The 27,301-nt window shown below is 37.2% G+C and overlaps 1 protein-coding gene across 1 annotated transcript in view; it reads left to right on the top strand.

Moving 5' to 3' along the window:
* Positions 1–6,489: 6,489 nt before the first annotated feature.
* GABRR3 (gamma-aminobutyric acid type A receptor subunit rho3) overlaps positions 6,490–27,301 on the top strand; it is a 50,441-nt gene continuing 29,629 nt past the window's right edge. The window contains exons 1-4 of the mRNA XM_526252.6: positions 6,490–6,616; positions 6,817–6,943; positions 16,152–16,264; positions 24,100–24,167. Of these exons, the coding sequence (XP_526252.1) occupies positions 6,819–6,943; positions 16,152–16,264; positions 24,100–24,167 (306 nt within the window). The 5' untranslated portion in view covers positions 6,490–6,616; positions 6,817–6,818. The remainder of the gene's footprint in view (positions 6,617–6,816; positions 6,944–16,151; positions 16,265–24,099; positions 24,168–27,301) is intronic.

Raw genomic sequence — 27,301 nt, 5'->3', positions numbered from 1 at the left:
CCCCAAATTAGGAAGGTTTTAGTCATTATTTTTTAAATTAGCTTTCTGCTCCCTTTTTCTGTCTGTTTTCCTTAAAATTCCATAATGCATTTATTGGTTTACTTGATGGTATTCCATAAATCCCATAGGCTTTCTTCACCCTTTTTCATTATTTTTTTCTTTTCTTCTCTGACTGGATAATTTTAAATGATCTCTCTTTGAATTTGCAGATTCTTCCGCTTAACTGTGTGCTGTTGAAACCCTCTTTTGCATTTTTCATTTCACTCATTGTATTCTTTAGCTCCAGAACTGCTCTTTGGTTCTTTTTAATGATTTTCATCTCTTTGTTCAACTTCTCATTTTTTTCATATATTATTTTCCTGATTCCACTAAGTTACCAATCTGTTATTTTGTAGCTTGCTGAGCTTGTTTAAAACAATTATTTTTCATTCTTTGTCAGGAAATTTGTAGATCTTCATTTCTTAGGGATTCATTAGTGGATTTTTTTGTATTCCTTTAGTGTTATCATGTTTTCTTGATTTTTCCAGTTCTTTGTAGCCTTGCTTTGATGTGTGTGTATTTGAACAAGGAGTTACCTCTTCCAGACCTTACAGATAGGCTTCAGTTGGGAAAGATCTTCACCACAGGTGGGTACAAGGGTGCTGGTCAGATGGGGTGCAGCAGCTTCTAATCTAAGGTGGTGCATTGGTATGAAATTCTGACAGCTGCATCAGCTGAGGTCAGTGTCAGCAAATACTATGGGGGCACTTGATGGCAAAATTTGTGGGTGTCCATGGCAGCAGCAATAGTTTCTTGGGCCCTTCTGTTCTCCATTCCTCCCACAGATGGAGTCTTCTCTGAGACATCCATCCCACAGATGGAGTCTTCTCTGAGAAATATGGGCATATTTCTCAATGGTACCAGGGCCCAGAAAGTAGGTGTATGCATAGCAGTGGCAGCACTGGAGCCCAGGGAGATATATTAATATTAGAGACAAAAAGGTCAGGTGGCAATGGAAATACAAAGGGCAGGAAAATGCAAAAGAAGCTCTGAAGCAAAAAACAAAGAAAGATTTTGAAAGGGAGTAATTAAAGATGACTCAAAATCGCAATCCTGGAAAACAGGAACCTTATTGGTAATCTTAATGAAATTCATAACATTGGAAGATCTTACTACATTAATAAAGATGAATGAGATTGATAGCTGATATTAATTTTGTCAATTATGGTACCTTCAATGTATCAAACATTGTGCTAAACATACAGTCTCATAAATTCTGACTTTAATCTTAAAAGATAGGTCCTAGTATTATTCCTCTTAACTATATATAAAGTAACTGACTCAACAAAAAATCTTAGGTCATTTTCAATGTTCAGACTAGTAGTAAATGGAAGAATAGATGTTTGTACCCACAAAATCTGACACCAAATATCCCAATAAAGATTATCACTATTGTCTCTTCTTAACCACTGTGTTTTATTGCTTCCTCAGGGGTCTCAAAAGTCACCTACATACATGTGCTTAATGAATACAGAAGAGGAAGTTGAAGTCCAGGAAGTTTAAGAAGCTTTTTAAAAATCACGCAGTAAGTACCATATCCAGTCCCAGAGCCATGTGCCCTAGTGTTTTATTTAGTGCCCTTTAGAAACTTTACTCATAACAGGTACTTCATTCCAATAGAAAGCTTATTTTTCTACAACGTTCACCTCTGTCTCTTACCGTTCCCACAAATAAAATGCTGTTCTTAGGTGTAGGTAAAAAGTGAAATCTTAAAAATAAATCAGTGTTCAATCAGAGAAACCAATAAACCTCATTAGTCAATTATTCAAGGTAAATAATTGCATTTTCCTCAATAACGGGGTGTGTGGGTTTTTTGTCTGAATCATTTGGTATTATATCATTAATCTTTTCAGTTCATTCTGCCAGTATTGGTAAGTGAAAATTATTCACTACAAGTGCTGAATAATTTGCATTTACCAATACTACATAAGAAAGTTTTCCTAAGGAGGCAAATTCGAGACAATAGTAATTTGGATGAGAATATGTATCCTATGCTTCCATCTAGTGGTGATCTTGCGCTATTACACGATGATGAAGACTGCTTTGCTTTAGTGTCATCCTCTTGCCTGTAAAACAGAGCAAGATTCTTCAGGTGTCCTCACTCGTATCACAGCTGATTCTGTATGCCAGGAAGAATGTGATAAGAGACTGAAACAAGGGTCGTGGGGGGATCGATGGTCTACTGGGTATGAAAAAACGATGATCTACTGGTTATCTGGTAATTCTGGGAACTGGAGAGGAAACAGGATTTCTGAGTGTGAGCAGGGTTTTTTGGAAGGATAGCAAATGCCCCCTACTGGCTGCTCTAGGCATGGCCAGTTATATTTCCAATGCATCAAAGCAAAACAGTTATGCGCAATTTGATGACGGGGACAAACTCAGAGAAATGCGTTGTTAGGTGATTTCCTCATTGTGCAAACATTGTAGAGTATACTTACACAAAACTCTATGGTCTAGCCTACTGCACACCTATGCTATATGATATTACTCCTAGGCCACAAACCTGTACAGCACGTTATTATACCAAATACTATAGGCAATTGTAACACAATGGTACGTATTTGTGTATCTAAACATATATAAACATAGACAAAATAGAAAAGGTTCAGTTAAAATGCAGTATAAAAGATGAATTGTATAGGGCACTTACCATGAATGGAGTTAACAGGACTGAAAGTTGTTCTGGGTGAGTTAGTGAGTTGTTCTGGGTGACTGAGTGTGAAAGCCCAAGACATGACTGTACACTACTGTCAACTGTACACTTAGGCTACACTAAATTTATACAAAATATTTTTCTTTCTTCAATAGTAAATTAACCTTAGCTTATTGGAGAACTGCAGTCATATATGTGGTCCATCACTGACCAAAACGTCGTTGTGCAGCACATGACTGTAAATATGAAAACTAAATTAGTTGATCACTTAACCTCTCTAGTCCTAGCTTCCTCAGCATAAAAGAGAGCAGGAGAGACATTAAATGTAGTCTAAATGATTTCCAAAAATCTTTCCCTATCAAGATTTTATGACTCTACAATTTGCAAATCAAGATATTTTGCCTAGATGACATCCTGCAGACACAGTGGGAAATTTATAGAAGCTTGGAATTTGTTGTTGTTGCTGTTGTCAGATCCAGTCTAAATAAGACCTTAGCTTTTCTTTTGTTTTCTCTTTATAGGCAAAATAATGGCTACATATCCCAAGATTGGCGACACAGCCATCCTTTCCAAATTTTCTCTTTATGTGGCTGCCAAAGAAATAAAAACTGGCTGACTGACATCATCAGAGTGGAAGAAGAGTAAACAGGAGGCAATTTATGCAAGGGAGAGCTTAAACTATTACGAAATTCTCCAGTGACCCTGTGATTCATTTTGTTTCCTGGTAGTTACCACTTTCTCGTTCTGACAGATGTGCTTTTCTGCTTTTTTTTTTTTTTTTTTTCTCATAAGAAGCTTACTGAGCTTGCAAAGGAAAGCTCTAAAGGAATAAGGTTAAGGAGCTAACTCAGCATCAACAGAGACAGATGCCTTCTTGTAATTGAACTAAAACCCTTAGACTTTCTGTAAGTCAACTCTCTCTAGTGTAAGCCATTGCCTTATTTTTATTTTTATGCAGACCATTTCCCACTTAAAATTCATCATCAAAAAACAAACTGCTTTTATTTCTTCCTTAATGTTTAGAGCGATATAGATAGTCTAGCAAAGATTATTCAGTAAAGAGGTCAGACAGATTCTCATCATGATTCATCCCTGCGATGCAGAAGGAGACACCAGGGCATCCTAACATAATTTAAGTGACAGTGAGGAGGCATATGATCTGACAGATATTTCCGAAAAATAAGTGCCCCAAATAGCTCCACTGAGTCCTGTAAAGAGGACATCTTCTATTCCAGTGCTTCATTCCTTCAGATCAAAGACCACTTCGTGAAGTCACCTCTTCAATCTTGCTTATTCTTTATCAGCTACCAATATTTCTTTGTGAACGTAAAAGTTTAGCAGTCATCAAAGGTTATCTCAAGATGATAGGACACAGAATTTTGGTAAGGAGAATGTGCAAAGCACCGATTTGCCTATAAGTGAGAGTCTCACTGATTTACCTATGAATGAGAACTGGCTGTCGTGGAGGACTACTATTTTGGGAGAATGTAAGTATCGTGGTTTTGTTTTGTTTTAAAATGGGATCTGAGATCAAATAAGTTTGAGAGACACAGAATTCAGCAGAACAAAGCAGGCTTTTTTTTTTTCAACTGAAGCCTTGAATGTGTTAATATTCATTCATTATTTAAGAAATATTTACTAATACCAACTATACTTCAAAGATAATTATAAGTGTTTGGGATGCCTCAGGGAACAAAACAAAGATCACTTCCTTGCAGAGCTTACATTCTAGCCGGATAAGACAGATTATGAACAATAAACATAATGTAAATTATATAAAACATGCTAAGCAGGATGAAAGGTAGATTGGTAACACAGGTTGTAGGAGGAAAGAAAGAATACGGTATTTTTAAAAAGAGTGGTCAGTGTATACTTCATTCAATAGATGACATTTTAGCAAACATTTGAATTTGTTAAGGGAGTTAGCCATATAGATATCCAGATGAACAATATGTCAGGCAAGGGTGACAACCAGTGCAAAGGCCCTGGGGTAACAGCGTGACCCCTAACAGAGTAATAAAATGTATAATGTTTCCCAAACTCATTTGGTACATAACAATTTTTCACAAAATGCCTTCAGTGTAGCCAAGAAATACTTCGGGAAATGTTAGTGTAGATGTTGCTTACTAAGTGAAGAGGGGACGAGGTAATAGATAGTGCTAGGGCCGAGGGGTTGGTGCCCTGGATCTCGTGAGAGCGCTGAGGTGGAATGTACTGAAACAAACTTTGACCACAGTGCGGTCTTCCAACAACCAAAGTGACAGTAGCTTAAGATGGGCAACTTTTCCTACATTTCTTCCATTGGCTCTTCAAAGAAGGCTTACTGGCTCCGAAATACCTGAAGAAAATGCTTCAACGTTTCTAAACATTACAGAAATTAAAATTACAATACCGATTGAATTACATAACATTTAAAAGTCTGATAATACCAATGTTAAAAAATATTTTAAGAAATAAGAACTCTCATTCACTGCTAGTGGGGAAGTAAATTGGTACAAGCACTTTGATGAGCAATATGATTGTGCTTAGTAAATTTGAAGGTGTGAAAATTATTTGGCCTAGCCATTTTACTTCTAGGTATTTATCCTAAAGAAACACTTACACATGTGTACAAGAAAATATTTATAAAAATTTATTGCAGGATTGTTTATAATAGAAAAATAAGAAACAATGCCCATCAACAAAAATACGAATAAATGCAATGTTATGCATCCATACTGAAGTACCATATAGCAGTTAAAATGAATTAACTAGAGGCACATTTATCAACATAATAAATCCCTAAGCATAATGTTGAAAGAAAAAGTAGCTTTTAGTAGTAAAAGTAGAATATGACACCATTTATATAAAGTTTTAAAACATGCAAAAGTTTGTACATTATTTATAGATACATACATATACAATAATAGTATAACTGCATATGATTATAAACACTAGATCGAGCCTAAGAAGAGAAGCAAGGATTTATTACATCATTCTGTATATTTGTAACATTTTATATTAAAATATATTTTAAAGAGAAAAGACATGCTTAAGAAACATAGGAGAAGGTTTTAATGCATGGGCTAAAAGAAGCCATAACCCAAACCAAAAGAAATAAGTATGATTAAGCAATTACACAAAATAGAAGGTGTCAAGGACACAAATCAATTTGAGGAAATTTAAGAATTTCTCTCACAACACTATATTTCTGGGAAGAAAATGGCTTTCTTCCTAAGTCCTAGTAAAAAGGTCAGCTGTTGCTGTGTTGCTCACCTTGTGCTATTCCAGTTGAAGAAGATTAATTTCAATGACATGACCATTTATTGGTGCTTTGCATATGTGAAGTAGAAATATTTTCTTAAATATTTTCTCTAAGTATGCAAAGCACCTTTAGGAGAGTGTGTGGCTATAATTTAACAGTGACAGTGTGTGCTTTGCACACTGACCAGGATTAAGTTCATTTTTATTAACTGGGTTGCTTGCTATTAAATAAACCTTAACTTGAACCACTTTTGTTATCAATGAAATAAACCATCATCTTAAAATATGATTATTTACCTTAAAAAATATAATTTTATTTTGTGTTCGTGCTAAGGCAGTCTGTATGCATTTGGGGAGGAAAAGATGCTTTCTGGATTAAAAGGAACCATAAGATAATGGAAAAGGTCTTCAAATGTGTAATTAAGATTAAATTAATCATCTTTTTTTCTCAATAAGCATATTATTTTGCTGAGTCACTAAGTATATTTAAATGATATTGCATTGGATTAAGAGGATTAATGCTTAACCTCACTTCTTTGTTTGCCTAGGACTGCAGCTGAGGGTTTATTGAGTATGGATTGAGCATCACACTAAAAACCTTCCCCGGAAAAAGGGACCAAAGGATGTAAACTGAAAATTTTAAAAATCTGCTTTGTTTTCCTCAAATTGCTGAAGATCCAGGTAGATATTTGCCTGTAAGTGCTGTGAGTCAATTTAATCTGCTAAAACAAAGTGCAGCATTGAAGACAATGTCTTTCTTTTTCCCCTAATGCATTTCCCCTGGCATGCTGTTTGTTTTTCCAAAGACACATGAAGAAGAAACTGTGATCACAGTATTGGTTGCGTCCACCTGCATCCTTTCTGTTTTTTTGTTTTGGAAGAGATGGTCCTGGCTTTCCAGTTAGTCTCCTTCACCTACATCTGGATCATATTGATACCAAATGTTTGTGCTGCTTCTAACATCAAGATGACACACCAGCGGTGCTCCTCTTCAATGAAACAAACCTGGTAAGATGCTCATAGTGCAGTCCATGGAATTACTGCCCAGTTTCTCTCAACAGTTGTCTCAGACCTACAGGAAACCTGGAAACATATCTTTAATGGTAGCACATCTTTGTAACCATGTCTGTCTCTAGAGATAGCATTCATGCATCATCATAAATCACCTCTGTTTGACATCCGAAAGAGCAATATCTTGGAATTTGCTGACATTTGTAAATTTATTTATGCTTATTTTGGAGAAAACAGTTAAAGGGTTCATGTAAGGATCCTCTTTCAGAGAATGTATTTCTTCAATTAGTAGTACATTTATTACTAATACATTAAATACTTGTTTAATGTTTCTTCAAATTTATTTTGAGTAGAAATTAGTCTAAGCACCAACTTCATTTAATGTCAAGTATTTCTAGGGTATATAGTTTCATGGATTGATGAAATAGTATCAAAAGGCATTAAAACCATTTGTCTTTCAAGAATAATTTTCATACGTTTGACAAATCATGAATATCAACACATCATCATTATTATCTTCCCATCAATAATCAGGAGCATGTTTGGACATGCTAGTAAGGGAGATAGCTATCTGTGAGAGTGACCTCTTTATACACCAATTTGCCTAGGGCTTTATAGGTTTTAGTACTAAAAATGCCAGGAATCCCTTCAGCCCCAGGCATACTGGAATGATTTGTCACCCTACTACCCATATACCTTTAATAATCAAATAATGTCTTTGAGAAAGAGTTCTCTTTTCACCAAGCACCATATTTCCAAAAAGACCCAAAAGGAGAAATTAAGGAATGAAGAGTATCATCTGGTCAACACTGGCAGCCAATGGGGTGACAGATGTTTAAGCTAGATTGCTCTCACATCCTGAATGTGTATTATGCATTCACTGTAAGATCAGGAAAGAGAACATAAAATCTTGATAAATATCTTCTGAAGTCTCAGGTTTAATGACCAAAACCAAAAGAGGTGTGTGACTAGATTACTGATTCCTGCACTGCGATTAAAAATCAGGGACTACTTCTCACACTTTCCTTCCATGCTTCTGCTCCCAGACCCAGACCTGAGATGATATAAAGTCTTGTTCCATTTAACCGCTTTCCCAGTCTTCATCATAGCAATTAGCTAAGGAAATATTTGGGAAATGTAAGAGTGTACCACCAGACTCTATTTTTTTTCATATAGCTTATTACGTTTTATAGTATGTTTTATCTAATTTTAAAAATCAATAGACACTGCTTAAATTATTATCTGTCATCCATAGAGTAGACTTGTACAGTCTGGTGGATGTTTAGATGAGGAGAAGAGAGATGACTATAGTAGCTAATTCATCACACCAACCCACTATCAGTGGCAGAGTTGCTACAGAAAAAATCTACCATGTATATTTTTTAGGTGACATTTAAAGAAAAAGAAAAGAACATTGGTTCTTTATGGTGAGGTAGAAATTTTTTCTGATGTTAAATGCCTCATTTTTAGATCCTATGTAAAGGAAAAGAAGAATTTTAGAGCCTACGCAAAAGCAGACTTCCCCCACAGGAAACGCCAGGATTTCGGCCATGTGGGGCCAATCATATTTGTTGTCACTTCTTTATTCCTAAATGAAGTGCTCCTTTGAGTTACAAGCCAGAATGGGATTCATTAAAATTTATATCTGCTTCTTTTGTTCTTCAAAGAAACACCCTCCATGGCACTGGAGATTGCATAAACCATCACACTGTTCCAGAAGTAGCCACTTAGAATGAAACCCAGGCATTTTCCCTGAGTGAACAGAGTAATACAGCCAGCCAATTTCTGAGCTGTCACTCAAGCACTCTGTCATGCAGATTTTAGGGCATTTGACCAAAATATAGTAATTACTGTATAGACTCATTTTTAGAGTAAGAGGCCCAGGAGTCTTCCTACCTTAGTATGTGAATAGATACTGTGAGGTTCTTTGCCCAGCACCCAACCTGATTATCAGCCAATAATTAAGTAATGAATTAATTAATTAATAATCCACTCTTCTATAATGCAAAAGAACTAATAGAGTGAATATGAAAGGAAGACATGATCTTTGAAAATTATAAGGGGGATTTATATATGCATTGTTTGGGGCCAGTTTTTATACAATAAGCCTCTTAAATGTTTTGCTTTTAGTTGTTTTCATTCAGAATATAACCTCACTTTTTAATCCAGAGATTCCCTTCTTTCAAAACGTAAAGACTTTAAAAAAATATGTATTCAAACATATCTTTTGTTTCCTAAAAACAAAGTAGGGAGAGGTGTGAATAAAGTAAGTTATGGCAGGTGGAAAATGTTCCCCTTTTACCTAGAGAAGAAATTTTGCTCCTGGATGATGCAAAGAGGATTGAGCAAATAGACTCACTGAATATTTATTTATTCTTTCAACAATTACATTGAGTGATATTTACATGCAAGTGCTGGGTTGGGGCTAAAAATGCTATAAGAGCAATGTATTGACTCTGGCCTTGAAAATAATCAGCAGAGTGCTGGAGTCTGCTCAGTCTGGCTTGCAACAGCCAGTCATTTTCATGAAATTTATCAGCTGGCTGTTAAAAGCACACATTATTAAAAAATAAATTATATAAGCCTGCAATTAAATTAAATACTTTCTAAAATAAAGGTAGCAAATACTTAAAACTCACCACTTCCCAATGATTTCTCCACACTTTATCATCTGTTGCTCTTGAGGTTATTTAGGTCTATTGTAACTGTATGGTAGAAATACTACAATATACTATACTTTACTATACTATACTATACTATACTATACTATACTATACTATACTATACTATACTATACTATACTATGTGCTGGACACATCTCTGCCATGCATGTTGTTGGTAGCCTGAAATCAGCCATGGTGGAAGTATTTACACCATGGAAATAAAACACTACTATAAACTGGGGCTTTTTTTCCTAAAGAGTCACTTGTTAAACATTACCCTGAACCTAATGTAAAAGCCAGTAGGTTCTCAGGCATGGCAAATCCAATGCTACTGCAAGCAAGACAGAAGAGAGTGGCAGAGACTACAACTACAAGGTATATGCTCCTCTGAGGGAAACTGGCTGGTCAGGTTCAGCCTTCTCTTGTTTTTGTTTGTTTTTTAATTTTTAACTTTTTTTTCTTCTGAAACAAGGTCTTGTTCTCTTGCCCAGGCTGGAGTGCGGTGGTCCAATCATAGTTCATTATAACCTCAAACACCTGTGCTCAAGTGGTCCTCCCACCTCAACCTCCCAAGTAGCTGGGACAACAGGCGTGTGCCACTACACCTGGCTTTTATATTTTTTTGGTAGAGATTGGGTCTCTCTATGTTGCCCAGGCTGGACTCAAACTGCTGGCCTCAAATGATCCTCCAGCCTTGGCCTCCCAAAGTGCTGGGATTATAGGCATGAGCCACCGTGCCCACAGCCTTCTCTTGTTATAAGAGAACTTGAGCCTCGTGTGGCCAGATTTTCTGATTTTTTTCAAAAGAAGCAAGAAATCCAAGCTTTTCTCTGAATTTTTCCAAGTTAATGTACCATGTGAACCATTTTTTAAAAATGTCTGCAGACTAGCTGCTAATCTGGTCTAATTTCCTCATTTCACAGATGAGGAAACTGAGGCCTCCTCACTGAGCTTGTGATCTGACAGAGACTAAAGTGAGATGTGGGAACTGTTGTGTTTCAAGTGAAGCATTCTCTCTGGCTGGCTTTTCCACAGAAATGTTCATCTGCCTAGATTTTTTCCTTTACAAGAGACAGGCTATTGAAAAAGTCAGGTATGTATTTCCAGAGTTCAGAAGTTAGGAGTTCAGTCAGAGCCATAAGATTCACTACATCTGATGTACCACGTTTTCTCTAAGACTTTTCAAAAACATCCAGAGCCTGGAAATAAAGATTGGATCGAGAATTATGAAGGTTTTCTTCGTGATGAAAAATTGGACCAATTGATTTTCCCACTACTTTACCTTATTCCTTGGATTTGCATCCATGTATATAGCCTAATAGAACATTTTTGCTTCATTTTGTATTTTTCTAAAGAAAAATAATAAGCCTACAAAAAGTTTTTAAAATTTTGCCTACATTATTTGGAACAGTTAGCTGAGTTTCAGTGTGCACTGGTTCACAGTAAAGCTTGACTGAGAAAAACGTCCATGTTATCAAGAGGCCATGCTTCTAGAATGACAAGGAGAATGGAGTGATAAGGTGGAGAGCTTTGACCAGATTCTTATTTGGAAAGGATTATAAATGGCAAGTTCAATTTTTTCTAGATAATTTATGATACAAATAACAATAGCAATAATGGATTTTTATGTGGAAAAAGATACCTAGAATCCAGTTATGCTTTTGTTTTTCCAAGCTCACGTCTAATCCTGATTCATGAAACTACATGATTTTTCCATGTTTAAAATCATAGCATAGAAACCATTTTGTATTTTCTTCACTTAAGCATTTCTCACATTGCTTCATAGACACCATAATGGTATTTTAATCACTCTATATTATTAATTTGAATTAAAGGACAAGAATTATCTCCTTTGTTTCTGAACATTTATTTTCAAGTTTGCACTATTATAAGTAACAGCAATAAATGTTTTCACACATTTTATTTTTTTCTTTACCAAGAAAATTATGATTTTTCTGGATTTGAATAATTGAGTAAAGCACATGAAATATTTTTATAGTTCTTGAGATGAATTTCTAGGGGAGTTTACCAATATTTATACTCCCACCTGCAAAATGAAAAAGGATTTAATCATATCCTTTTTTTTTTTTTTCCAAGACAGTCTCACTCTGTCACCCAGGCTGGAGTGCAGTGACACGATCTCGGCTCACTGCCACCTCTGCCTCCCAGGTTCAAGTGATTCTCCTGCTTCGGCCTCCTGAGTAGATGAAATTACAGGCTCCCACCACCACACCTGGCTAATTTTTGTATTTTTAGTAGAGATGGGGTTTACCGTGTTGGCCAGTCTGGTCTCGAACTCCTGACCTCAAGTGATCCGCCCGCCTTCGCCTCCCAAAGTGCTGGGATTACAGGTGTGAGCCATCGCACCTGGCCTCATCATATCCTTCACAGCATGGGGCACTAACATTATTTTTTGTCTTTTGCTAATTTAATAGATATAAAATGACAGTTATGGCTTCAATTGGTATCACACTCTTGACCCCCTCAATTAAATACTTTTAAATTTGCTTATTAATTATGTCCTCCCTTGGGTAAATAGTCTCTTCGTGTCAGACCTAGTTCTTTTCAAATTCTGATTCTAGTTAACTCATCAAATATGTAGGCCTCCAGGCTCCAGGGAAAGCAGTTTTATAAGGCAGCCAACCGAGTGTGTGTGACTCAAGTCAGATGATTTTTTATCATTCCACTTATAAAACTCCAATGCCGCAGAATGAGGTAGGTGCATTTCCTTTTCCTCAATCAGTTCTAGTTTTTAATCCTTTGACTACTATGTCCTCCTCAAAGACCCTCTTAGTCCCCCTGAGACCACTCAGAATCAAGCCTTTCCCTCCTCCCAGACCTCTGCTTTCTTTGTCACACAATTACAGTAGAGTTTCTGACACTGAGAAGAGGGAGCATAGAAATATGTTTTCTTTGTGTGACCCAGGAAGGAAGAGGCCCCAATTCAAAGAGAAAAACCACACCTATTACCAAGACTCACGCCTACTGTTTCTCAATCTTCATAATACTTTGTGGGAAAGGACAAAAATTAGGAATGCCAGTGAGAGGCTCTCCCACGAATTGAGATTTCTTTGCCTGATCCCATCAGGACTCAGACTCCTAGAAGATCCTCTCCTCAGACAGAAGAAATCCAAAAGCTTCTTCTCAGTAGCTGCTAAACTGAAATCATTTTTTTTTCTAGAATGGGGGAGAGGGGAGAAGACACAAAGGTATTTAAAGTGATATGTGTATAGAATAAGACTAGAACACTCTGAGATAAATCTGATGCTCCATGATATAGTGATCCTTTATTAAGCAAATTTCCTTCTGTCTCCTTGGTTTTATTTCATCCTTCATTTTATTTACCTTCTTATGTATGCATCAGAGGCCTTCAAACCAGGGTGTCTATCCTCCTGGGGTACAATGTATTATACCTCTAAGGGTAGATGCAAGGTATCTGAGGGGCATGTAGACATGAACAGTTTTAAAACAGTTTTTGGATCTTTAACTTCCCTCTGACCTCTTTCTTAAAACTGATCTACTCACCACCTGCAGTGTCCTTTATTACCTCCTTTTAATGATTGCTCTGTCCCACCTGGCAATATACAGGCATCCCTCTCCCTCTTCCTGAATCCTACGAGTATTGCCCCAGCGTGTAAAAAGTTCCTGGGTACAAAGAGATCATTACAAATATTGTTGTTGAGATAGCGGATGATGCTGTACTTTTCTTAATGGCAATTCTCTATTTTTTGCTTTTAACAAAATTGAAGGAAGAACCTAATTAATTTGTCAGGTTATAAATAATTAAACTGATTGTTGAAGATAAATTCTACAGTGTGAGTTTTGAAAAGTAAGTAAGGAGTTTAAGTAATTAAGTTGCTTTGTTAAAAGAATACTGAAACAAAATTTCTTCAAATTCCATGTACTTCCACATATATGAACAAACTTTCTCAATATTTCCATCTATAAAGATTAAAAAATAAGAACAGAATTAATGCAAAAACCGAGTTTTATTCCAGCAATGAGTAATACCCATTTGCCGATACATAGAATAATTGGAGAAAGTGAATCATCAGTTCATTAATAAATACAATTTTAATAAAATTTTATTCTTAATTTTAATAAGTATCAATGTTTATACAAATTATGTTTTATTCCATTCATAATTATTATAGAAAATAAAAAAGTTAATTTCTATGCTTACACATTTTTCTTACAAAGATACATGATGGAGTGATAAAATTATATGAAGTAAATAAAATGGAGATAGTAGTTTTTTTTAAAAAAAGAATGATATAAAATTTCTGATTTTTAAAAAGCTTGTTCAGGTATATTTAAATGCATAATGTGTATATTTAGATTCACTGGATACACTTAAAGGAACAATATGTTTTATCTGAAATCATCAATATTTGAGTAATTTCAAAATTTATGATGAAGAAATGTAAATGTCTATTTAAATATATGTGAGGGGAATATATAGATTTTCAAAATTCTTTAAAAGCGTATTTAAGCAACAGATCCTTTTTGGGAAATAGAAGGTATAAAAAATACAAAAAAAAGGCAAAAGTAGATAAATATGGAACATCTCATTGTGCACCTGAAGAGCCCTCAAGTTAGAACAGGTGCATGTGCTTTCGCACGCTGCCAAGAGAGCATTTCACAGTGGACTCTGTCTTAAGCATTCTTGGGATTCTTAATTAAGATTTATCCTTTTCAATCTCATGGAGAGGTATGCTTCTGAGCACACACATTAGTGACATGCCATTTAGCTGTATTAAAAGATTATTACCAAAGAGGTTTACAAATTTTCATGAGTTTTCACTCATAGTTACATTTCCATTTTTCTTAAAATAGTAACAAGTAGTTAGATTTATTAAATGTCTACTATTTTCTAGGCCAGTGGATCTCTTGAGAAATTGTTATACATGCAAATTGTCATACCCCAAACCTATTGAAACAGAAGCTCTAGGCATAGGGCCCAAACAGAGCATAATTTGGATGTATGCCAATGAAAATAATGTTTACTTTGGCTTGGTGACTTGAACATAGTAGACATTTAATAAAAGCTAGCTGCTTTTTTTTTTAATAAATCATTCTAGCTCCTTGAAAAAACTTTTCTAGTTAATTCTAGCTCCTTGGAAAAACTAGTTGTATGTGTTCAATTATTCATAGGATATAATGGCTTAACATGTTTAAAATAAAACTCATTGCCTTCTACCAAAAACAGATTTCTTTTCCCAACTTCTGCATTTCTATCAATGATAAACTACACATCTGTAAACCTCTGATGGTTTCAGCCAGAAACTTCCCTATTGAAAGACCACACTGGGTGATCTCAGGTGCCCATAAGATGTATTCCTTTTAGCAGCTGCTCCAGATTCTGAAATTCTCCCCATCGAAGTCACTTTATTGTGTAAGAAAGTTCACCTACATGTCTTATATTAAAATTCACATTGGTTTCCGATGTGAATTAATATTTTGTATTAATACAAAAGCATATTAGCTATTCAGAATGACTAGGATCCACTTAGTAAAGCCCTCAGGGTCTTGCGTTATTGCTCCTGCTGCCCACGATGATGATGATGATGATGATGATGATGATGATGATGATGATTATACTAATGATGATGATGATGACAGCCACCTTTTTCTGGAAGGAGGTGCTGAGCGAGGTCTCCGGCTGAAGGCTGCTGCAAGTTGCTCACAAAGGAGCTATGCTAAAACAGACATTTCCCCTCCACACCCACAGTATCACTGAGAAGTAGGTGTCACAGGGCAGAAAACAAATCAGGGAGGTCCAGCAACCTGCTCAAGCTCACCGACACAGGGAGAGACAGGGCCTTATTCCCAATCAGGACACCTAGGGCCAAGAGGCCACTGCCTGCTTTCCTTTGTCCTAGAGAACTGTAGGTAAAAACAGACATCACCTACTTCACAATTTGACCTGGCTTCAGGCATAAATATTGCCATCCCTCAGGCTCTAGAACCCCCGATGGGAATTCTGCCTGGTGCGCTCTCCGCCTGCACCCTGTATTTTCTGCTCATTTTGTCTTTGTAAAACACTGCCTTCATCTGTTTACAATCTTGCAGTCCTTTTATTTTCTCACTGTCTTCGTGCAGAGATTGTTCCGCCCCAGTGACCCCAAGGATCACCTAGGTAGCTTGTTCAGGTGCAGATTACTAGGCCCTGCTTCCTAGGGGACTGATTTAGTTGATCTGGGACAGGAGTCCATGAATCTGAGTTTTGATCACCTCCACTCAGGTAATTGGGATTTACCAGGTCTAAAAACCGTATTCTGAGAAACAATATGAGTTTGTGCATTAAATCCAACTGAGTTTGTCACTTAACGTGCTCCAAAATTTGGTTTACCTTATTTGCTCCACACTTATATAATAAAGAACAAATGTTGACAGCTCTTTGGCTTAATATGAACTGAGAAAATGAGCTTTTATGTATATATTTCAGAACATGCTATGTTGAGCACAGATGGCTAACCTAAATCAAAATATCCAGAAGCATATGTATCTCAGAAGTTTTTTTTTTCCCTTTGGGGGAACAGCAAACAAGAAACTAGAATGAAGAAAGATGACAGTACCAAAGTGCGGCCTCAGAAATATGAGCAACTTCTCCATATAGAGGACAACGATTTCGCAATGAGACCTGGATTTGGAGGTGAGTATTATCCTCTCAAAATTCATTTCAAAACCCATTGCACTGTCAAAATGGAGGTGAAAATTTAAAACAAGACCAAAATGCAAGTAAAGTCCATCAGTTTAAAACAAAAAAAGAAGGCTTTTACAATCACCTTCTCTTTAATGAGAACAATTGATGAGTTATCCATTTTAAATTGACCAAAAAAACTCATTTTCCTACTATGCACACTGTAGTAAATAGTATGTGTTCCATAAATAGAGAATGGATATATGTTGCCTATACACCAACTTATTTTCTAACTAAAATCCTTAAATTGGATACATGTTATTTATAAAATCTTATTGAATATTCTTATGAGCTAGAATGCCATGCTTTGGGGGAAGAATTAGTATGGCAAATGCCATGGCTTCCTCTGAACGTACTCTGCTGAATTGTCTTTTAAAAACGGTTTATCACTTCTAGCAATTAAGATTGATCAAGTGTTAGAATACCCCTTAATGTACTATCTTATTCCATCCTCACAGTGATCCTATGAAATAGGCACTGTCATGATACTTAATATTGCAATGTGAAAACTGGGTCTTAAGAGAGGTTAAGAGATTTGCCCAAGGCCATGAAAACAGAAAGTGGTAGAGCTGAGCTGCGATGGCAGGTAAAGAAGATGAAAATTCATATTACAGGTACATAATTGGAACAAAGACTTTCTTCTCCTTAGACTACTTAATGTACACACAGTTGCATCACTGAGGGTACCAAGTTTTCCAACAATACACAGGGTATGGTGAAATCATCAGGTTAAACTCTCTGGCTTACAGCTAAATCCATCCTGATTCTTCTTTCATTGATGGAGCCTTCCACTTCCACAATTCCTGAACTGACAACTTTTGAGAATTCTAGAGATGTGGAGATGAGGGAAGTATGGATGAGGGTGAGAAGAAAGATCCTCTGGCAGTATAACAGATACAGCCTTCTGATGAATAACGAATACCGCAAGTGTTCAGGGCGGGGGATACTCTTCTCATGATGTGGTTATGACCAAGGGAAGCACAATAGGCATGTAGGTACTGCAGAGAACTAATTTGTTAACAGGCAAAACAAAAACGTATGTTAAATATTCTCACGTTGAGGATTGGGTTTTTTTAGGGGGTGGTTGTTTGTTTTTTCAATTTCCTGAAATCCATGTGGTTCTTTTTTTTTTTTTTTTTTTTGAGACGGAGTCTCACTCTGTCACCCAGGCTGGATTGCTGGCGTGCAGTGCCGCGATCTCGGCTCACTGCATCCTCCACTTCCCAGATTCAAGTGATTCTCCAGCCTCAGCCTCCCAAGTAGCTGGGATTACAGGCATGTGCAACCAGGCCAAGCTAATTTTTGCATGTTTTAGTAGAGAGAGGGTTTCACCCTGTTGGTCAGGTTGTTCTCAAACTCCTGACTTCAGGTGATCCACCCACCTCAGCTTCCCAGAGTGCTGGGATTACAGGTGTAAGCCACCACACCCGGCCAATTCTAAGGGTCTAAACTTGATTTCATCACATTTGTGACTCAGACTTTGGTGAGCATCAGGATCACCTGGGGGTTCTGAAGGCACAGCTTACTGGGTTCCACCCCCAGAGTCTCTGACCCACTAGATCTGGGTGGGGCCAACCATTTGCGTTTCTAACAAATTCCTAGGTGATGCTGCTGGTCTGAGAATCACAATTTGAGAGCTCCTCGGGAGGCTGAGGCCAGAGAATCGCTGTATTAGGTGATCACTGTATTAGGTGATCAGCATCAGATGAAATCATGGTGAGTTTAATTTTTTGTTTTGCAGAGCATTTTTCACACTTATTGAATCATAATTTAAGATTTCAGAAGCCTTGAGATGAAGCAGGTTTAGAAATGTGTCTCTTTTTTTTCTTCTGAGACTATTTCTTTATCTTTTTTTACTTTTCTTCACTACTTCTCTTATGTATCTTCCTTACGACCGTTCTCAACTGACTGTGTTTCCCCAACCAAATTTTCCCAAAGTTTATATAATAGGTTCTACAACTACTACGCAGATATTTTGTACCTTGGTCCCTGTGATTCTATAAAAGCTCTTTAAAATATTTCCCCTACCACCATATAACAAGCAGGAATCTTCAGTCGATACATTTGCCTGGCCCTGGGTATTCGGCCACCAGGGGGCGCCAGTCACACAGGAATGGCTTGAAACTGGCCACTCCGGAGCCACAGTTGGAAGCTCTTTTCAACACGAATTCAAAAACCTGCCCTAATTCATGTCAGGTGAGATTTCTCAGTTAAACTCGCTCCTATCCTAGAGGAAAGGGTTTTTATGGAGATTATTCGAGGCCATGTAAAGGAAGAAAGATTGAGAGAAAAATGACTATCCTTGAATGTAGACCTTGAACCAAGTGCGGTCTAGAGAGGCTTTGACACTCAAAGTGGTCCATGGACCAGCCGCAGAATCACCTGGGAGTTAGAAATGCAGATGCACGGGCCCCAACTCAGGATTCTAAATAAAACTCTGCAGTGATTCCCTTAAACCTTACAGTTTGAGAAGCACTCCTGTAGATGACGGAGAGCCACCTCTCCTCTCTTATCTTAAAACATGTATGCCTTCATTCTCCATCCCTACCTCGTCCTCCCCCAGTCCAGAAAAACATGAAATTGACCTGAAATTTCCACTCTGCTTGATCTGTTAGAGATACATTTAAAGATTTTTTTTTTAATGAAAACGCGTTTTTTAAAAAATACTTTCTTTCCCGAGGCGACTTCGTAGGGTTGTTTAAAATGCAATTGAAATGTGCTACTTAGTGGCAGGCGGCAAATCATCCCATGATTAAGAAATTTTTCTGACAATCATATACTGGGGTGAAATGGTGTCCAAATGGCTTGTGTGATTAGTCAGTTTGAGCGGAAAAATCTTCATAAATTCAGTCAGAAGTGTCAGTCTGGTAGCTCTGTGAAATACACCCCTTAACCTTCTCTTGCCTGTCTTGGTCAGAACAGCTTCTTATACCAGTGACCCATTTCTCTGTTCTCATGGCTGCCTTCCTTGGGGAAATCAGACTGCAGAATATAAAAGACAAGCTTTAATTTATCTTCTTTCTTTATGCTTGTCCGCAACACAAACACACGCACATACTTTTTCCCTCTTGAGCTAAATGTTAACTTCAGCACTTCTCTTGCCTTAATGTGTCTTCCTAATTAGCTTTAACATTAAAACCAGCTGCTACTGCAGTGTTTTTTACTTTTATAAAGCATTAGAAGATTAATTGACTCATTATGTGGAAACAGGAGGATATAAATTTAGGGGAGCTTTTTGTTTAACTTGGGTTATAAATTGCAGCTCATTTTCTTTATTTATGTTTTCCCCACTTTTTACGTCTCCCATAACTAAGGGCTTTTTTGTTTTAGTTTTATAGATGATAATTTCTTTGTTTCTTCAAAGTGAAATCATTTCAGTATGCAGATACTGGCTACAGAGTCAAGACAAAAGCTAAAGTTATAAAAGCTGCTTGCACAGTCTTTGCTTGTCAAAGGAGAGGACTATACTGTGAGTCAGAAGGATCTGGCTACTTTCCTATCATTAACTAACTTTGGGTTTCAGGCACGTGTTGTAACCTCTCTGAGTATGCACTCCCTCGTGTCAAGAGGAGCTAAAATCAGCTCTCTCTAGCTAACAAAGCAGCTATAATTAAAAGATTAGATGATATATTATATAATGAACTTTAAATGCATTATACAAATCAGATGTATAACTTTTATTTAGCCCTCATTATTCCAGCCTGCATAAAAACCAAATAGATGCTATATCTTTCCATATACAAAAAGGATTATAAATGTGTGTGCTACTACCTAGTTAGTGATCCTGAGAAATCAACACAATCATCGTAATGGTTAATATTTATTTAATTTTCACTATATTTTAAATGCTTTAGGTACTGAATTAATAAAATTATCTAAAAATTATTTACACTGTTACATTTATTACTGATCCAATAGATAGATAACATGTAAGTTGGTTTTAATACATCTGAATGGGGTTAGGCTAAGGACTTGACAAGCTTCCTTTCACATAATCACAGCAACCCAAAAAGTAGGTACCATATATTTAGTTCTGTTTTACAGATTACATGAGGAGTTGAGGTATTTACAGAAGTTTGGCACTAACTCAGGTTTATATGGCTACAAATTCCATGGATTTTAATCCATATGCTTTATTGCCACCTTCTATCTGTGACTCAGCTCCTTTTTTGTAAAAAGAACAATTTTGGAGCTTTTATCTGGCTCCCAAACTCTGATTCTGCGTCTTGGCTTTACATGCTGCTCACTCTCTACTCTATCCTCAAGAATGCTAGAGCGTAATACAGTTCCTCAAACCCATGAATAAGGTGCAGTGGGACATGGAGCTCAAACCAGGCAGAAATGACGGCCTGGTGCAGTGGCTCACGCCTGTAATCCCAGCACTTTGGGAGGCCGAAGCAGGCGGATCATTTGAGGTCAGGAGTTCGAGACCAGCCTGACCAACATGATGAAACCCCGTCTCTACTAAAAAATATTAAAAAAATTATCCAGGGGTGGTAGTGCATGCCTGTAATCCCAGCTCCTCAGGAGGCTGAGGCCAGAGAATCGCTTGAACCCAGGAGGTGGAGGTTGCCGTGAGCCGAGATTACACCACTGCACTCCAGCCTGAGTGAGACTCCATCTCAAAAAAAAAGAAAAAGAAAAAGAAATGAGGCCAGACGGCACCCAAGGGCATACATTTTCCTTGCAAATGGAAGAGCTTATCCCCACCAGAACCAGTATAAATCTGGAGGACGAAAGGAAGAAATCGAAGGTATTTCCAGAAACCCATTCCTAATAGACAAGCTATGTTTTAACCCCGATCTCAGATCAGCCTTCAAACAACCTTTAGGCTCCAGTGCTTGGGCAGCAGTGGCATAAATAGGTCCTTGGAGGGTAGTTTTACAAGACTGTCCCCAGGCTTGTAGAGACAGTTGTCAGCAACTAGGATCTATTTATAAATCATGAGGTACTAGCTGCAAGTTGCTCTCTGATTTAAAAAAAATACAATAAATAAATGATGAGAAGCACTGTATCTTTTTCTTTTCCTTTTTTTTTTTTTTTTTTTTTTGAAGATTGGACTCATTATCTAAATGTGCATAGGATTGGGAGTAGTGGCTTACATTCCTAAGGGGCAGGTTTATATTTTTGCTTAATTGCAGCAGTGATAACATTTATTATATGCCATTTATTGACTACAAATTAAGTTCAGTAACTGTACTATGTCTAGTCCTCAAATGAGTCTCCAAGGTAAGTATTACTAGACAAATTTTATAAATCAGGTAAACTGAGCTTAGAGACATTACTTACTCTCATTCACATAACAATTGTGGAGCTGGTTTCAAACTCTAGCCTAAGTGACTTTCATGCTAGAACTTCATTTGGGACATTCTGCCGCTCCTCCAAGACCTTTTCAAATTTTTTCTTCCCTTGGAGTTTTGGAATTATTGGGAAGATTTACTCAATCTAATATACCAGGTAGAGCCATGGCAAAGATATTTTCGTGAATTGTTATTTTGATTATTCTACTAATTCCAAGAAAAAAGGCACACACACGTAAAAAAGTACCAGAGCCAAATCCTACGAAGGAATAATAGTGAGATGTTCCCAAGTTAATGCTTAATCAAAATCACCATTAAACACTATTTAAAAATTGTCATAATTTGGCCAGGTGCAGTGATTCATGCCTGTAATTCCAGCACTTTAGGAGGCCTAGGCGGGCAGATCACCTGAGGTCAGGAGTTTGAGACCAGCCTAGCCAACGTGGTGAACAAAATTAGCTGGGCATGGTGGCACATGCCTCTAATCCCAGCTACTCAGGAGGTTGAGGCACAAGAATCACTTGAACCCAGGAGGCAGAGGTTGCAGTGAGCCAAGATCGTGCCACTGCCCTCCAGCCTGGGCGACGGAGTGAAACTCTGTCTCAAAAAAAAAAGTCATAATTAGTGTTATAGGGTATATAGTAATTGATCCAATATGTCAGGAGGAAGATGGTAGTTAAGATGTAACTGAGGTATTCCAGAAGCCTGAAGCAGGAATATATTTGCATGCCATCCCTGTGCCTGGCCACCTGAAACCCTTGAAAGTAAAAAAATGATACCGAGGGCATGGATTTGAGGATCCAAAAAAGGGAATTTGTTAATAAAGTGAAGGTGACATCAGTTAATTCCTGGGGCAGTCCCAAAAAAGATACAGGACTGGCAAGACATACCTCGGGTTTCTGTAGTATTATGCATTTAAAGGGCTGTCGAATTATAGGCACGCCTGTCCCATGTAGCACGTCCAGGCATTACGTAGCCTCAGCCTCATTAAGGAAGCTTTTCAGACTTGACTCCTCTAAATTTTTCTTTGTTTCTTTTATCTTCTTTTCTTTTGTTTTCCTTTCTTTTCTTTTCTTTTTTTTTTCTTTTTTTTTTTTTTTTTTTGAGAGAGAGTCTAGCTCTGTCACCCAGACTGGAGTGCAGTGGTGCCATCTCAGCTCACTGCAGCCCCTGCCTCCTGCATTCAAGCAATTCTCATGCGTCAGTCTTCCGAGTAGCTGGAATTACAGGCACACACCATCACGCCTGGCTAATTTTTGTATTTTTAGTAGAGACGGGGTTTCACCATGTTGGTGAAGCTGGTCTCAAACTCCTGTCCTCGAGTGATCCGTCCACCTCGGCCTGCCAAAGTGCTGGGATAACAGGCGTGAGCCACCACGCCCAGCCTAAATCTTTGAATCTCGATTAAAACAACCAGCTTGGATCCATTTAGGCAGGATTTATATTTTCTCAACCATAATTGAAAACATTTTTTAAAACTCAGGACTATAGAGACAATAAGGTTTAATCGAGAATGGCTTATATGGAAAGAGAACATATAAAAGACTACATATATAAATATATAAATTATTTTAACACATATGTACATAAAATTTCCATCGCAAAACTAAATGTTGATGTTACTAACATCAATTTCGACTCACACTGGAAGTGGTGAAATCGTTTGTTAGGTGTAACTAGGAAATGTCAGTCTAGTCTGGATTCTCTTGGTTGTCATTCAGGTTTTCTGGGCCCATGAACCTGATTCTGGGCGACTCAACTGTACAAGTGTCAGCAGTGCTCTGTCTGAAATTGCTCCAATTCTACTCTCAGTATTTTCTCATTAAATGGATTTCTAAGGATATTTGCTTCTTCACAAATGCAGCCTGTGGTTGCTGCTGATCTGCAAAGGGACACTTCGGAATCTGATCTGTGTTGCCCCTGTGTGGCACTGTACTTTTAGTCTCAATAAAATTTTCTCTGTGTTCCTCTACTCCACCAACCACAGCACAAATGGAAAAGGCTGATATTTTTGACACCAGAGAAAAGGTCCCAACATTGCCCACGTCAAGGATTCTATGACACTCCCTGACTATGAGATATGACCATTACCATGTTTGTACTTAAGAGTACATAATTCTACATACTCTTAAGACATGTTTTCAAAACACTTTTCCTTTTTAAATCACTAGTAGGTAAAAAGAATAAAAAACTAAAAAAAAAAAAAAAAACTGGAGACACCACTCTTATACTAGAGGAGGAAATTATTGACATGATCCCAAGCAAATGAGTAATGATTATTAGAATACCATTTATTTACACATGTGCCTTTATTATAATAATTGAGTATATAATAACTGATTCAATAAATAATGGAGAAATTTGTTGTTTAAAAAAACTTTAACAGTAATTCAGTTGCTGTCCAAGAGAATTAATCTCTGTGTTTTGAATGGTTTTAAAATGATTATAATGCAGTCCTCAGCATATTAACCATTCTTCTTTCTGAAGGGTCTCCAGTGCCAGTAGGTATAGATGTCCATGTTGAAAGCATTGACAGCATTTCAGAGACTAACATGGTAAGTTTCTTCATGGGATATTGCTCTTTTTCTGAAAAGACAGAAACTCGGCAGTGTCAAAATCACTAGTGTTTTCATAAATCATTTTAATTATGTATGTTATTTATGTCTCCTACTTTGATTAATCATAGGGTCATGATTGCTGTGCTCTCTTCCATCCTCTTCATTCTAACCTTGATTAGAATTCTCATTTCTTTTCTACTCTTCTATTTTCCTTCTAATGGATTTCTAGTGGTGGAACACTGTAGAACATCATGATATATTTACCAATGTAGCAAGAACTGGGAACAATTGTATAAACAGAAGGATGACCATACTATATGTGCGATATGAAATCCGAATCATGAGTCCTTGCCTGTAAAATAATAAACAGTTGAACCAGCATTGATGGACTGCTTTCAAATATATCAAATGATATTAATTTTGCTTATCTGTAGACAACCAGTAGCAGAGGACAAAGAATTTTTTTAAGTTCATGGGACTAAAAATTTAATTAAAAATTTGTCTACTCCCTTATATTTTTCTAGAAATCTAAAAAAGACTGCCATTATTTAATTTTGCAATGAAACATCTGTATTTTCCTAGAGTATTATTCACTCTATGAAATATCCATAAAACTTGAAACTGATCCCTTATCTTCAAGCTTCCTGTTAGCCTTTTTCTGTCTTTTATGACATTTTGCATGCCTTGCTTTTCTGTTTCTTCTTCCCGTCCCTTAATCACTTTGGCTATTTTTATGTTTTAATATTATCAACCGTAATTTTCCATTTTATTTTCTCTATTCCCAATTTAGGACCACCTTCCTTGTTTGCATAATTACCAGAGACATTTTTCATTTAAGTGATTTTAGGTTTTTCAGTTTTTTTGCTCTAAGAATAGTTAATAACATTGCTAGCTTATACATACAAGCACCTACATATTTGTTTTCAGATATATTTCCTTTTTACTCACTCTTGATCTATTAATTTGTTAATGTAGTTTCAGAGTTTGGTTGAGCCCCCTTCAGTTTGTTTTTCTATCCCAAATAAAGGGTGCCTTTACAGCTTCAAGTTTTCAGCACCTGTTTCCTTGTTGTCTTAGTCTGTTTGTGTTACAGTAAAGGAATACCTGAGGCTGGGTAGTTTATAAAGAAAAGAGGTTTGCTTGGCCCATGGTTCTGCAGGCCATACAAGGAGCATGACACCACCATCTGCTCCTGGTGAGGGCCTCAGGAAGCTTCTACTCATGGTGGAAGGTGAACGGGAGCAGGCATCACATGGCAAGAGAAGGAGGAATGGGGGGTGGGGGAGGTACTAGGTTCTTTCAACAACCAGCTCCAGGTGGCAGGGGTGAAGAAAGGAAAAGACTGTCATGGGAAATAATTGAGAACTCATTCATTACTAAGAAGATGGCTCCAAGGTATTCCTGAAGGATCTGCCGTCAAGACCTAAATACCTCCTGATACGGTTTGGCTCTGTGTTCCCCACCCAAATCTCATCTTGACATGTTGAGGGAGGGACCTTGTGGGAGGTGATTTGATCATGGGGGTGGTTTCCCCCATGCTGTTCTTGTGATAGTGAGAGTTCCCATGAGACCTGATTATTTGAAAGTGGCAGTTTCCCCTGCACATGCTCTCTCTCCTGCTGCCCTGTGAAGAAGGTGCTTTCTTCCCCTTTGCCTTCTGCCATGGTTGTAAGTCTCGTGAGGCCTCCCCAGCCATGCAGAACTGTGAGTCAATTAAACCTCTTTTCTTTATAAATTACACAGTCTCAGGTAGTTCTCTATAGCAGTGTGAAAATGGACTAATGCACCTCCCTTCAAGCCCCACCTCCAACACTGGGTATCAAATTTCAACACAACATTTGGAGGGAACAAACATCCAAACTCTATCACGTGTTCTTACCCAATGGCTAGGTGTCTTTATATTTAAATTGCTTTTTCCATCTCATTTCTTTGTCCTCAATTGCTATCTTTTCCGTCATCCTCTTTAGATGGATCTCTTTCATTTTCTTTCAATACTACACCACTTTCAGGTGTTAATGATAAAGGCCCTAACTGGTACCTACTAGTAAGATGCAGCTTATGAATATGTTTTGGTTTGGTTTCAATTTTGTATTTGGTTTGAATTTTAGTTTTTTATCTCCATTCTACCCAAAGTACTAAACAATTTAATGTTTGGGCCAAGAGCAGTGGCTCATGCCTATAATCCCAGCACTTTGGGAGGCCAAGGTGGCCAGATCATTTGAGGTCAGGAGTTCGAGACCAGCCTGGCCAACATGAGGAAACCCTGTTTCTACTGAAAATACAAAAAAAAATTAGCTGGGTGTGGTGGCACATCCCTGTAGTCCCAGCTACTCAGTAGGTGGAGGCAGGAAAGTAACTTGAACCTGGGAGCTGGAGGTTGTACTGAACCAAGATCTCACCACTGCAATTAATCCTGGGTGGCAGAGTGAGACTCTGTCTTAAAAAAAAAAAAAAGTTTGAATGCCTTCAGATGGGGCCTGTGCCCTCCAGTTTGTCCTGGAACCTGTGCCTTGCTTTTCTCTAGATTCAGCCTACTTCTTTCATTAAAGTTGCCCACCTGGTCCTTGGAGTCATTTGAGATGACAGCTCTTATCCAGATGCTTATTGTCCTTTATTTTCTACTTTAAACATGGCAGTCTGGTTTTCTGTTTGTTTTTTAATAAAACCAAGGAGTAGCTCTTCCATGATTGGGAAAAGTTAAGTTATTTTCTTTTCAAACTCCATTTTCCATCTGAAAAGATTTAGTTTGTTGTTTATCCAATCTACTCATTTGATGGCCATTTTTATGTACATGAATCCTTGAATTTCATTCCATTTTCTGGAATATTTTACATGTGTGTTCTTATAAAACTTTCAAAAGTTGTTTTTATATATGCTTTAGAATAAGTATTGTTGATACATAAACTGTAGCTTATATAGTGATTTTCAGAGTGTTAAAATTTAAAATTTAGATTCTGTGTATTATTTTTGTAATAATGCAAATACTGCAATTAAAGATAAAAAGAGAGAGACAAAGTGAACAAACAGGGATCTGTTGAGGGAGGGACCTAGAAAATATCAATCACTAAAATCAAATAATCTTTTCATCTATATCCTTAATTCATATTTTTATTTATAGTGATTCCTCCAAA

Source organism: Pan troglodytes, chromosome 2 (genome assembly GCF_028858775.2).
Source record: "Pan troglodytes isolate AG18354 chromosome 2, NHGRI_mPanTro3-v2.0_pri, whole genome shotgun sequence".
NCBI classification, from domain to species: Eukaryota; Metazoa; Chordata; class Mammalia; order Primates; family Hominidae; genus Pan; species Pan troglodytes.
Note: the sequence above shows the minus strand (reverse complement) of the source record. Positions and strands in the feature narration are given on the sequence as shown.